Raw genomic sequence first — 14,853 nt, 5'->3', positions numbered from 1 at the left:
AATATCTGACTGGGGAACGCCCAATGCATTGACGATTTTGATCAATGCCAAGGAGTTCTTATTCCAAAAATTCAAAGCATATGCTCTACATCTCGTTATGAGTACGAATAAGCATCAACCAGGTAATATATGTTTGTTTTAACTTCTTGATCGAATCCGCTGCCTCTACAAAGTCGAGAGAATCAGAACACTTGATTTTCCTAATCAATGCTATCAGTTCCCTCTTCTTCTCCACTAACGATTGATCATAGACATGCCGACGACTAACAACCTGCCGATAAGAATAAGACCCAGACTTACTCATAAACGATTTAAAGTATACACGACTTTGGGCTTATGGGTACAGCTGGTCTGTTTGGCGACTTAAGCTTAGAAATTATTTAGTACTGCTGTTACTCCACATGGGTGGTGTATGTTCAAACAATTAGACAGGAGTAGGGAACCTATATTGTCCCCTTAAATTGAAGTTTGGTTGTGGTCGCGGTTCACTGGATTGACGGTAAGCCCATGGATGTCCGGCATAAACTATGCACAACACCAAAAAGAAGATCCAGGATTCAGCGCCCAGTTGTTTAGGTACCTATTTTAATAAATTGCCCTTTAAGTTAACACGTGTTTCGGCCTTCTTTGGCCTTTCTCAAAACAGGGCTATTGTATTCACAATTAATTGTATATCCCTATATTAATCAATTGGTAAATACAACATCATTACGCCAATAAATTTGTCCAACAGTAAGCACCCAACCCCAAACGGAAATAGCATCCATGGAGAACAGTCCATGTATCATCATAATAAGATCACAAAAAATATAATTCCGAAATAATAACCATGGCATTGGGTTTAAATCATCACAGACAAAGAGTTAAGGGTTGGGGATGGATGCATGAGGTATGTCAATCGACAAAAAATATAATAATTTATATGATATATGCTATACATCGATGTCATATAACCAAATGGAACATATAGAAAATGAATGTTGGGGTCAGAGGTCAGAGGTATTGTGAGTTCCAATAAAGAAGAGACAAGGAACAGTTGCTACTGAAGATGAATCGGAAAACTCAATTACTTTGTTAAATGAGAATGATGAAGAGCTCCAGCAAGCCATGACCAGTCACCGTTAGCACTTGATGACACTGGCCTGTTCCCTGAAAACTGAATCTCCCACAAGGAGGAGCCAGAGCCAATCAAAACAATAATGTTAGTAGGGTGGAGAGACTCCATCACAGTTCTTTCGGTAAGAGTCAACGGAAAGTGCTTCAACTCAAAAGATAGCTCATAGCTGAACTGTTCTACTACCATAGCCTCCTAAAAAATGTAACAGCCGATCGGTCCGATATAAACCAATAAAGTCAACACGATTGATGTCTAAATGACTCCTGAATTTGGTATTTAGGCCAACAATCTGATAATATTTTTTCGGTACAGCACAAGATTTCTATTTTGTGGTAACAAACTCTCAACCAGTCGTTAAGGCAGACTGGGACTGTGGTCCATGATGCCCTTGTTCCCAGAGGGACCTGTTGTCTGAAAAGGCTCTTGGGATGACGATTCACTAAAGGTCGAAGAGATCCCTCCGGGCCACATGCGCCAAAGCACACAGCATTGGCTTGGGGACCACAAGAGATTGTTCCACCCACTCTACCAGAATCCTTGCAAGAGGCATAAAAAGTAGTATTTGAGTAACTACCTTAAAATCCATCTGCACCCCAAGAGCTCCTAAGAATACTATATGGTTGAACCGCGTCTGGCGATGTTTCCTTGGAAAGAGAGACCCCATTGATATAAGAGCCCCTCCACCCCAAACACTTGTCAGACAGCTGTCTTTCCATGTTCAACTGGAAGAACCTCTTTGAAAAGTAATTGCTGATAATGGTGTTCCCTCTCCAAACACTGGGTAGAAGGCCACGTTGGACTCTGGCTTTCCAGATTCAACAGAAAGAACTGCCTTCTGCATGGGACAGGTTACAACACCCAGAGAAAGACCTGCCACAAAGGATGTTGCAGTACTTAACAGAGGCTTGGGGTCAGTCTGCACCGCAAGTGAAACACGGGTAATCTGTGCAGCCGGTGTTGGAATTTCGGATGTGCTAGGAGCCATTTCGATTTTAGACTAGGGATCCAGTTCACTCAGCTGCTTGCTTTTGTTCAACTAAAACCTTCACAAGGCTAAGCCCCATTAGAACAGCAATTGTAACATGCCTAATATGGATACCTTCAGTCAGGAAGCTCTGATCATTTTAACAGTAGATCAACTGAAAGAAATGTGTAAAGTCATGAATCTCCCTGTTAAAGGAAATACAAATGAATTGATTACAAAGTTGTTGAATCACCAAAGTGTGGGTAGTAGGCCTGTCACACCTACTAACCAAGGGAATGTGGAAACTGATCATGAGGATGATAATTCAGAGTCTAACTCTAATGTCTTAGAAGAGTCAGAGGAGGGAGAGGAGTCCCAGGATAGGAGCCCCTCTTTACCTCAGCAGGCTCTTTTGCCTCAACCTATATCCACAGGGACCTCACAAGGTCCATCACTGAGTCCAGAATATTTGGCTCTTGAGAAAATGAGACTTGAATTTAAATTTAAAAGGTTGCAAGCTCAAACTGAAGCCAAACATCAGGACATCAAGCTCAGGGAATTGGAAATGCAACATGCTCTTGAAATGAAAAGATTGTCTCTTGAAAATGTTTCCCTCCCAGAGTCCTCTAGGTCTTCTAGCCCCAAGAGGCATCGTCTGCCTAAAGAAGCAGTGAGAAAGGTTCCAGAACAAGATGGGATTTCTCAAAATGCTGTTCTTCTAGTCTAGTGGGTCTCACTAGGCTCTGTGTCGTCATTTTCGGAGTCCCTAGGTTGATTGGAAGGTAAGGCTACAGCAGGCTCCGGTTACACAGCAGGCTCTCGGGTTGCTGGAAATTGTCTCTGCTGCGGTTTCTTCATCTTCCTCTTTGATTTTGATTCCAGTGGTCGACTACCTCTTCAGCTTCCAGTATTGGACGTTTATGCAGGAACCTAGCCAATCAAACAAGCTTGCAACATTCAAAATTGCAGGGGTTGGCAGTCCTTTCAGACTGGAAGACAAAGGTCTGCAGAGTTTTGGACTCCTCCCTTGCTCCGTGACTTCACAGACACTCTGGAGCTTGGGCAGGGAGTCCACAGGACTCCAGCCACAGATAAAAATCACACAAAGGAATGTTCCGCCCTGGAGGTCATGAAAAGGAACAAGAAAGGACAAGGAACTCTGAAATGTCAAAAAAAAGAAGACTGGGGCCATTTTGGTAAAATGAGCACCCATGGGTGACTTTACCAGGGCTGTGGAAACAGCCTGCGTTAAAGGTGCACCAAATTAATAAAAAGGTATTGCTGCTACCAGCCATTAAAGGCAAGTTTGTCCTTGCAACATATATGTTACATTTAAATGAGAAAGGGGATACTCAGTATCCACCCAGCACTCCACATAAGGTGGGGTGTGTTTCTCTCACCTAATAAAATGTAAAAGGGATCCAAAGATCCAGTCTACCCTTGGGAAGTGTAGTTCTCACAAGGTAAGCCAGAGAAATTTAAAAGGAGAGCCCCTAGGGCAATGCAGCAACTATAGGCACGTATTGCCGAAAAAGTTGTCAAAGAGGATAACCTTTAAAAGACACCCATAAAAAGAGTAAAAAACTGAGTGTGGAAAAAGATTCCTAATCACAGAGGTATAAGGAAAAATAATCTACCAGGCCAGCAAAAAGGTCTGGGGTTAACACAGGTCAAGAAGATTTATCATTAATATCAAAATCTTACTCAACAGTCTTGGGGTTCAATTTTTACATTCCTAGCAGCGGTCCATGGCACGGTCCCATGGAAGACCACTGTGTACGTGTCCTTCCAGTGGAGCATAGATTGATACCCTTGGCTGAATTTAAAAGGTGTGTTCTCCATTAAGGGGTCGAGAATAGATAGAAACCAACAGTAATAAATGGGAAGGGGCGAGAGTCATTCTCCAGGCCTCGAACAAAACATATAAAGTCTCTCCCTGCTCTCCCTACTGTACACTAAAGAAAGAAGAGTATTTAGGCTTTGACTGCTTCGGAATCAACTGACGTTAAGCATCCGAATGCTATGAACATTTTCTGTCACAGCCCAGATGGTGCAATGTTTTTCTCTGATTCTCGAAGACATGGCCAACCGGCCGCAGAAAAAATAACAATCTGAGGACATCGACTTGTGACGGATCATGGGTCCTTGAACAAGTAGAATAGGGATAGTTGTTAAGGAGATTTATCATTTGTATGCTTCATCCCCGCTCTTAGTGAGACCCCCAGAAACCTTTGCTGGACTTTTGGACCTTTTTCTGAAATCCTGAATAAGTGGAACATTTTTCCACCCCTTCATTCTTATGGGCTCTGTCTTTTGGAACTCTATTCTTTGCATTGTACCTGTCCTATGGAGTCTATTTTCCTCCATAACAATAAAATGAATCTGTATTTTACTATTGAAGCACCCAGCTCTTTATGGGCATTGTTGCTGGGGACCCTTAGGGTTCTCCTTTGAGATGCGTTTCTTTATCCTAGAGTAACTACAGTTCTTAAGGACAAAACTGTGTAGTCTGAGAGATTGGCACACACCACTTTATGTGTAGTGCCAAAGGGCTACTTAGTATCCCCCTCCTCTCTGCTCCTGTGACTTTTTAGTCACATAGACAATCTCCTAGTTACGGCTGGTGTCAGTGGACGTGTTCTACCAACTATTGTGTAACTTTTCTACTGCAGGTTATGTTCATAGCCTCGGTAGTGCACAAAACGGGCATTCAAGTACCAACTTGGGGCCTCCCTTCTTTTTTCACTATTACTAGCATAGTTATTCTTTGTTAGCCCTTCTTCTACCATTCTGGGAGGGGGAGGCCTGTGTGTGTTTTGCCTTTGCCGGGAACCCTTGAGTGTCCCCGCCTCGGCTAAAGTGTCTGGGTAGGTAGGAAGTGGGGGGAGGAGTTTTCACCCCCACTGTCCTTTGTCTGACAGAGTGCCTGAATGGGACCAGCACTTACAGGGTGTCTGGCTGTCCTGATTGGACAGCCAGACACCCCTTTCTCTAAACTGTTGAGGAAGATTGCAGAGGAGTGAGCGACCACTCCTGTCCTGACTACGTTTTCTGTGCGAGCAGCAGAGTGTGAGACTGTAAGAAGTGAAGAAGATTGACCAGGCAAATCATGTCCTTTGTTTGTGCTGCAGAAAAGACACCACAACCACAGAGGGACCAAAGAAGTTGATGAAAGCAGTGCCAGAGGTCGTCCCTCAAGACTGCTGCTGAGAGATCCTGTCAATTATCCTGCATTTCATTATCAGAACAAAGAATCTAGAGGTCAGGTCCAGAGCTGCAACACTGAGGAGCATCCACCACAAACGTTTTCTTCAAACCTACGGTACGGTGTGGAAAAAGGTACTGCTGACCTGATTCCAGAAAGTCTCTCCCGAGCATTGGATTGCACGTAGATGTGTCCAGGACAACCCCCTCTTACCTCCGACTTAAGCCGCTGCTTGTGTCCCTTTAGCAAGTCCTTTAACAGGGTCTCCAACATTGGTTAAGCCTTCTTTTATCTTCCTTCATAGAGACTAAAAAGTATACACAAGAACTTTTGAATTCTTCTGCTTTTCAAGACTTTAAGCATCTCAGAAATGCCTTTTAGCTAGGGTTGCGTTTTGGACTTTAAAAGACTTGCTGTGCAGGGAAACTGCCTCTAGAACCTGAAGCTCTACTAAGATAACACTAAACAACTGTTTTCCTTCCCAGAAATCACTATCTTAAATGTGTATGCTGGCTAAATACAATTACTGTATTACTTTGTGGTTGCGCGTAGTTACAGACAGTACGGCAGACCGGTCAAACTCCTGCAACAATTGTGCGTGTTCAGCACCTACCAAGTAAGAAGTGGCCTTTTGAAAGTATTGAAAGTATTGTAAAGTATTGTAAAGTATAGCTGTGTGTGTAGGTTTATTGTGCTAAGTATTTAACAGTGACTCTAGTGTAAATATAATAAAACTATATTTCAACATATGTTTATGTGTAAGTGTTCCTTTGATGTGCATTGCTAGCTAGATTCAGTGTACTTACCTACAGCTCACATCTACCTCTTAGGATAAACCTGACTGCTCTGCCACTCTACCAAGGTCCTTGAGTAGTACAGACTGATACTAAGAGTTGGGGATTACAAACCACTGGGATAGTTTACTAAAGTCTTTGAATTAAAAACACAAGATGTAATACTCAAAGCAAAGCATGTGAATGTAAGTAGATTCAGAAGCATCAGAAATGTATACATGCATATGAAAAACCTTAGTTGAAGAGACATTAAGATGATGGTTTAACACAAAAAGAACTTGAAATTCGACAAGTGTTGGAAGCAAATCCACTCTCTCTCAGAGACCCCCGTTGCATAGCCCATGAGCACACTGATGACAACACTTATTACATCACGTATTACCTTATCGATTACATCATTGTATACCAGAGCACACTCAATTCTTTACTCGTATGGGTATTTTCCCATTATATCCTTTGTGATGTCATCATTGACTACCTTCAGACATTCCCTATGCCCTGCTTAGCCACCCAAATTACTGAATATGCCTGGCAGTGGATGCATGGGACAATGGCCATGGCCTGTGACCCACAAAGGGACCCAATGTAGCCCGTGGACCTTCCCATGTCACTGTCGACACCCATTCCATCATGTGACATATCAGAATGTTTGCCACGATCTGCACAAACTAAAACTATAAATCTTATTGAGTTAGCATGGATGAGTCCGAAATTAGAGCATACAAATGAAATTAGCTTATTTTCCAAAAGAGTATGTTCCACCCAGTGTGTTGGTCATGAGGAAGCAAACCACTGCTCCGACAAACCATGGGTGAGATTAGAGGGAAATATAATGGGATGCCCATACGATAGAAGGATGGATTATGGAATTCTGGGCATGGAAGTGACAGGAGGGAACCAACTGAATATTGCAGAGCAAGAGAAGAGAATCATAGCAGATGACGGACAAATCCATGAGACCAGTCAATTGAGGCAATGAAGATGGAGAAGACCATAGAGGGAATAGCAGCCAGCGCTTGGTGATTGATTCCAAACAGGCACCCTGAATTGAGGTTTTGTTGACAGGTTGACACCTGCCTGACAGGGTCTCTGGCTGGTTCTCCCAAAATCAGAAGTTGCATCTTTAACGGTAAATCAAAATAGACGGTTTATAGTGATTGCATCGAATGCCAAAGCATCGAATGCCTTAGCATCTAAAAAAAAACAACGAAAAAAATGCATTCAATGCTTTTTTTTCGATGCTTTTGTCATTCAATGCTTTGTATTCGATGCAATGACTTGATACCAAATAAACCCCTACCAATTTCCCAAAATAGTCTTAGTCAGGATAAACTCTGGGAAGGGAAAAGTAATAGCAATGCAAAGGAGGTGCTCTTTAAAAACTGGAACATTGATGTTGATAAATGCATGGCTTGTGTTATCTCCTTTATATATTGAATGCAAAGTGAGAGATTGCAAAGTAGAATGGGCCAAAATGAATAATGAAAAGCAAAATTAAAAACTGAAAACATGTTGGCTTCCATTTTAAAGTGGGATTACCTTTCTAAAGTTAAGTATTATTTGCACATATAGTTAGTGGTAGAAACTGGTGATGGATCATGGTGAGCCATAGTTTAATGCTAGTACTATTGCCTGGGATGATATCATGCTTTGAAGCAGCGAGACTAGGCTATAGTCTGGATGTGCACACACAAACACACATTGATTCAGAACAGAAAATATAGATTCCAGAGGACAGTATTTGTGAATGCAAACTGACATGAGCCAATGCAAAAAAGTTGACTTGTGCATGTAAATGGCTTAACGCATAGCTCTATGCTAGCCGGTCCTTACCTATATGTCAAGTGACCTCTACATAGCTAAATCATACACTACATTCCACGTACACAGTGGAGTTGGTCCACAGATATTTTTAAGTGAGTAATGTCAACTTCTCTAGCACCTTACAAGGCATCATCTCGGAGAAAATCAAATGCTTTAACCCTATTTGTCTTATGTAAAACGTCAGCAATCTTCATATAGAAACCTTTACTACGCAGAATGCTAGTATGTGTAGCATTTATTAGACTATAGCATTATATGGAGATTATAATATTGAGATTCATAAAGGCAGGTACAATTTCGTTTTATATAATTATATCTATACACACCATATTGTAGTGGGATCCAGAGTAAAGCTGGAGACCGAGTTGGTTTAAGTTGTGTCAATTTATTTAAATACATTTTACTTTTTTGAAAACCTCAAGGTCTGTTCTTTGCCCTGAATTGTGGGGTGGGATTGTAATAATGGGACACGTGAAATCGGTGTGTCACGTCTGAGTGAACCACCTTCCTAAAATTATACAAAATACACTGACTTTTTGATGCTCAGTTTGGGTGTCAATGATTTAGAAAGTGTCCCTTTCGTGTCATGTTTGGAAGTGTGTTTCTGGTGCCTTGCTTACTAGCAATATGTTTGGAAATCTGTTTTTAAAGGTTGTGCTGGTCAGTACCATGTTTGGACATTTGTTTTTGAGGTAATTTCTTTTGGTGCCATGTTTAGTTCTCAGTGTGCCATACCCTTTAGGTTTTTGTATGTTCTGGGTGTTTTCTCTCTTCAGCGTTAGATTTTACAGTGTTGTGATTGTAGGTCTTTGTGCTGACATTGATAGCACCCTTTATAAGCAGAGGTTGGTACAGCATTTTTCCTCTTGGCGCTTAAGCCACTGGCCGTTTGGTAGGGCCTTTGCCTTTTTCATACGCCAAAGGTGTATTAATCATTTCAGCCACTAGGATGCCATAGGAATGCACACAATGAGAGCTCTATTTCTTCAGAGTCCTAATGTCCCCGTGCCCTCAAGGATTCCTCCTTGATGACTTCCTTATTTAGCTCTATGGCCTGAGGTTGATTGCTCACCACAGTCTATGCCACGTAGTGTTGGATACGCCTACTGTTTACAAGTTTGCCTTACACCTTTCACACGTTGGGCATGTGTTTTCAGTGTGATCTCGATCCAGACATCAATTGAGTAACCTATGTGCATTGATTCATGAAAACCTTGCTACACTACAGCCAAACCTTAAAAGATTCCCTCTCCATGGGATGATCTGTGATTGGGGAGTGAGGTCCCAATGAAACAATCATTGTGTCCATCATTCTCTGATAGTTTCGACCTGACCTTATTATGGCATGAAATGATTTCTGAGATGTAGTCAGAATCTGCTTAGTTGATTTCCCCATTGTTGCCACTTGTCTTTGGTATTATTTAAGCATCACTGAAGTGCTAGAATGGTTTGGTCTCCTGCCAAACATGCTATTCCTGCAAACTATCTCCCGCTCCGACTCCTACGACCAGATCAATGGAGGAAAACAAGCTGAGGTCCTAGGCACTGAGGGGCACTTTGGGAACATGCACATGTAGGAGATGGACACTATAACTGCAACACCCCTGTTAAACTCAACTTTTACTTTACAATTATACACTTTAATACCCTGGACCAACCACTAAATGGCATAACATGCAACACACGCAAGTCTCAACAGACTGATAAACCTCAGACAAATATATATATAAATTCAGAAACACTCAGTAACAGGTTGCACGTCTACAAATTAGTATCAACTCAAGACAGACAGCTCTCAAGGATATAGACAACCAAATACGAGTTGCAGCCTCTTTGGGGCCCATACGTGTGGAACAGTGTGACATGGTTGCGATTGCAGCATTCATGGATGTTTAGAACACACCATTATTGTTATAGAAGGTTTAAAAATGCATGACAGAAATCTACACAGAAGTTGTCTGTCTTGGGTTGATGAAGCTGTGTATACCCATTCCAAATAGTAACACTCGTGTGCACGTTATAATACTTAAGGGGGTAGAGAAAAGGGATGCCTAGATAAAACAAGTCCATAATCACACAAAACAGGGCACTAGGTAGATCCTACTCACTTCTGTAGCAAGTGAGAACAAAATACTCCACCCTAATATGAGCACATGTATAATGTTCCTAACGGTGAGTAAAGGTGATGCTCGGCCAACAAAAGAATCACAAGAAAGTAATACAAAAAGGCTCCACAATGCAATACTGAGTCTGATCACGACCCAGTTCACCCCCAAAAACCTGTGCAATTAAAAGGTTACAGTGAAAGACAAAAGTAGTAAAACAGATTGAATACAGAGATTTAGACATGCGAATGTGCAGTAAATCCCTGGAGCACATTCAAATTACAGGAAGTAAACTTTTGTATTTGCATGTAACAGAACAGTAAGGTTTAGTAAGCATTTAGTCCTCATTGATTCCATCATAAGGCTCTACTCTGTTGAATGCCGCTGTATAGTCCACAAAGACGCCATGCAATGGAGGACTACCATATGTAGCTGCCTTCTGGATTGTTACATTTAAGCATAAGGCTGTATGGCTAGTTAACATGCCTTTCTGAATCCAGTCTGGGAGTGGGATAAGATACCGGCTGATGCTACCCAGCTCTCCAATTCCGTAATAACATGGACGACAATAGTTTGCTGGAGCAGTCCAGGAGACCAATCAGACAACAATGGTTAGAGTCCTCCCTAGCAGCCTATTTGATAAATCGGGACGACAATTGTGTCTCTCCATGTTGCTGGTATGACTTGAGTTTTTATGATATTATCAAATATGTATCTCAAGATTGAGGACCAAAAATCTGGACCTGCTTTTATCTCACTGATTGAAATCCTGCCAAGTACTTTTGTAATTCTATCTTGGTTAATTTGAGTGCTATCTGTGTGGCTCATTGCACCATTAGACCCCTAACCCCCAATTTCGCCTAAAGACTTGGGGTACTGCCATGGTAAACTACCTTGATTGAGATAAGCGAGTGCTCAGTGTCAATAACCCATCTAACTAACTGCGGGCTCCTTTCAGAACCCTTGCACAGGGCTAGTTCCAAAAATCCATCTCAACAGTAATCACTCAAATATCCCCATGGGTGGTATTCACTATTCACATCAACTAGTGGCTGTTGCTCTGGTGTCAAATAATTAGAAACAAGGGCCCTCTTTAGAGAATCCTCCGTCTCTGTCGTTTTGACCAAGGAGGACATGTATCCTCCAACAAGGTAAACCCCATTCTCTCAGGGGTTGCCATGTATCTGAATAGATTTTCAATATTAGTGTATATGTATCTGCCTCATGTCAATATTATCACTTTTAGCACCTCTGGATAATGAGGAAGTCGTTGTGCCTCGTTTCAGCGGACAGAGATGCTTAAGTAGTTAACTGAGTCAGTGTTGATGCAGCATAGAGTTGCTTTCTGGTTTGACTGCAAGGGTGCCAAATATTACCATGTATCAAAACTTTAAAGCTTGAACAATGCTTGTGCAGATGAGGACCCAAAAAAGACAGTATGCTGTGGGGCTTTGTGAATATCATCTTCCTCAAAGGAACTGTCTATCCTTACCAGTATGAAAGTCTTTCTTATATGACCTGTTCCAAGAAGACTACAGTGTGGAAAAGGTTGATATTCAGATGAATCTCTGGCTTGCCTTTCCATATTCCTTGCATCCTTTTTGGGCAATGCTGCCCAGGAAGATACATGGCAGCACACAAATAATTTGAAGATGATGTGGGCATTGCGAATTTCTGGTACAAGTTTTACATCCAAAACGTGCAACTTGATGACCGGATAGTGCACAGCATGCACAACGACAAACGAGTCACACTGAAAAACAGAAAGTTCCTTATACATTCCCTGGTTTGACCCGCCCTTTCTTTTTGATCTTGGAATCTCACCTTTCCAATAGCACTTGTCCAGGACTGAAGTGTGTCAGCACCATCTGTTCCAAAGTAGTGCACCCTCTCAGAGGACAGAACAATCTCAAATGTGCCATGAAACCTAAAACAGAGGGGCAAGGAATGAAGGTTGCACCTAGAAGTGCAAGTGCTCAGATTAACACATGTCCAACCCACAGCAAAGCCAACACGGCACATATATTTAGCAGCAACCCTAGAGTCAGCATCTCACCACACAAGCTTAGGTATTAATGGCCATAACATATTACCACAGATCAATAAAGGTGTATGAAGTCGTTGGTGCATTAGGGTTATGCATATCTGTATTGAGGGAAAGGCATTGGGTGGGTTATGCTCATCATCAGTCAGGAATAAGGACCATGTGGCTCGAGTGTCTTGATTTGTAATGTGGTATATGGTCTTGGGTGGTTTTCACAGATGTATTTAGGCTATGAGCTTGTTCAAATAGAACAACACTTGTCCAAAGGAAGCTCAGCGCAGGATACAACATAGTGTAAAGGCTTATTCCAAGTCTTCTTGTTACAAGTTGATGAATATTTCAGGTGGTTAGTACATATACAGGGGACATACACTTAGACAATCTGTACATAGCAACTGTATTTCTAAAGGAGTCTTTCAGAATATTCAAACACTCATACACACACACACCAGCATAACCACACACACATGCATACACACACAGACACATGCATACACACACACACATGCACATTCTAAGATTTAATAGTTCATCCCACACAAAGCCGAATTGCAAGACAAGTAAAACATGACATTACAAAGTTCCTCAGTGAGTTATTAATTTTCCCAAGGAGCAATAAGGCCCTAGGTGAATTTTATAAATCTGTAATGAGTTGTAAGTACTTGTTGGGTTACACACTCAGTGAGAGTTGTTGCAGGTAGGGCGGGTCATCCTTCTATCTAGTTGTTCCGAAAAGCAGGACACAAAGTCACTAAAAACTGGCAGAGCAACCTTTGCCCAGCCCAGCTCATAAAGGATGCTGCAAGAGATCTTGCCCCTTTTATTTCCAAACTTATCAATGCCTCATTTGCATCTGGCATTATCCCGACCAACTTGAAACAATCCTGGGTGCTCCCACTGTTAAAAAAGCAAACCCTTGACCCATTTATACCTACCAACTACCGTCCCATTACGACAGTACCCTTCCTACTTACAATACTGGACAAGGTTGCATATACTCAGTTCCAAAAATACTTTGAACTCCATAAACTCCTAGGAGCACGACAATCAGGCTTCTGCCCCCAACACGGAACAGAAACCACCCTTATCGACTTGAAGACACAGATTGATGAGCTAAGATACAAAGGGAAAACAGCCCTCCACCTACTTCTAGACCTCTCGGCCGCATTCGACCTTGTGGACCACAAAGTCTTATGCAGCCACTTGACTCAGCTGCCCACTTCTCCAAAGAGGCCATAACCTAGATTGAGTCTTTCCTGAGCGACAGGTCCATGAGGGTCTTCTCCCCCTCAGCAGCGGGTAACCCAATCCCTATCATGTGCGGGGTACCCCAGGGCTCATGTGTCTCCCCCACATTATACAACATATTGACTAAGCCCCTTTTCGAAGATCTGGACCTTCTGGGTATCACCTATACTAATTACGCAGATGATATTCAGATTCTCCTCCCACTTTCCAGGGATTACGATAAGGATTTGGCCTTGGTGAATATAATGTATCTCATCATCCAGGCATGGATGGCGACCCACGGTCTATGCCTGAATGATGACAAGACCAAGCTCATCCTCCTGGGTACCCACACTAACCTCAAGAAACCAGGCCAGGATTACTCATCCTTCATAATTGATGGTAACCTCATCAAGGTGGCCAAGGAGGTAAAGACCCTTGGCTTCTACCTTGATTCCACTCTCTCCTTTGCCAAACAGGTGAACTCCATGGCCTCTGCCACTGCCTACACTTGTAAGCTCATTAGGACCGTCAAACCTTTTCTATCAGATGACAACTGCATTATTCTTGGCCAGAGCCCTAATACTCGCTAGGCTAGACTATTGCAATGCCCTCTACATCGGTGCCAACAAATCCACCATCCAGAGGATACAAATCTTACAAAACAACACCCTAAGAGCGGCGCTTGGTGTGGCCAGAAGATCACATATTTCAGCAATTAGGCACCAGAACAATTGGCTCTCTACTCACAATAAAATCCAGCTAAAAACTGCATCCCTCACCCATAAAGCCCTGAACAATGCTGCTCACAGCTATCTTACGGATAGATTCCACAGGAGAACATCTACCAGACCCATGAGACTTATCAGCACCAACTGCCTCACTATCCCTAGATCTAAGCTCTCTAAGGCAGATGGCTGAAGTTTCCCTGTGAAAGCGGCCCAACTCTGGAACTCCCTGCCACACCCTATCAGAGAAGATCAACCATATTTGAATTTTAGACACAGCTACATCAACTTGCTCAAATCTACCGTCCTTTAGGCCTGCTCGTGTGTGATTTACACTACTGTAATGTATCTGTATACTCTCCTATCCTGTAACCGCGTAACCTAAGCCTTGCACATCTTGTAATTGCTGCACCCTGATACCTCTGTGTCTGGTGCGCATTAGAAATGAATAAACAAACAAACAACAAACAAACATGAGAAGGGTTGTCAACAAAGAGATGTGTCAACATTAGGTGAGTTGAGGGCTAATTTGAAAAGAGAAACATGGGAGGGAGAAGAGGGTACTGCTCTGTTGGTTTCAAGTAAGTAGGGCATGTTGTTCATGTGGTCATGCACCTTAAAGTCAGTCTTCGTTACTTTGGTTACTCATTTAGAAGGTGATCACACACAAGGCCTTCTGAAGTGACCTGTCTGGATTCGGAAGGGGGCAGTCTGTAACAAATGGTAGTGTGCCTGGGGGGTGCTGGCTTCAATTTTGCAGACAATTGGGAAACTGAAGCAAAGGGGGCAGAGGGGATGCAGGTGAGAGGATGTGAGATGTGCATGTGTGTGTGTGTCTGTGTGTG

The 14,853-nt window shown here is 42.4% G+C and overlaps 1 protein-coding gene across 6 annotated transcripts in view; it reads right to left on the bottom strand.

Annotated features, from left to right (window-relative positions):
• The window catches only part of ARAP3 (ArfGAP with RhoGAP domain, ankyrin repeat and PH domain 3), a 582,982-nt gene that overhangs the window by 167,988 nt on the left and 400,141 nt on the right, over positions 1-14,853 (bottom strand). For 5 of the 6 annotated variants that reach the window (XM_069654121.1, XM_069654122.1, XM_069654120.1 and 2 more), the window contains one exon: positions 11,834-11,969. In XM_069654121.1, coding sequence (XP_069510222.1) covers positions 11,834-11,969 — 136 coding nt within the window. The remainder of the gene's footprint in view (positions 1-11,833; positions 11,970-14,853) is intronic. The other variant, XM_069654124.1, reaches the window with a different exon arrangement.

The sequence above is a fragment of the Ambystoma mexicanum genome, chromosome 3q (genome assembly GCF_040938575.1).
Source record: "Ambystoma mexicanum isolate Mex_15411 chromosome 3q, UKY_AmexF1_1, whole genome shotgun sequence".
NCBI classification, from domain to species: Eukaryota; Metazoa; Chordata; class Amphibia; order Caudata; family Ambystomatidae; genus Ambystoma; species Ambystoma mexicanum.
This window is presented reverse-complemented; position numbering and strand designations above follow the sequence as displayed.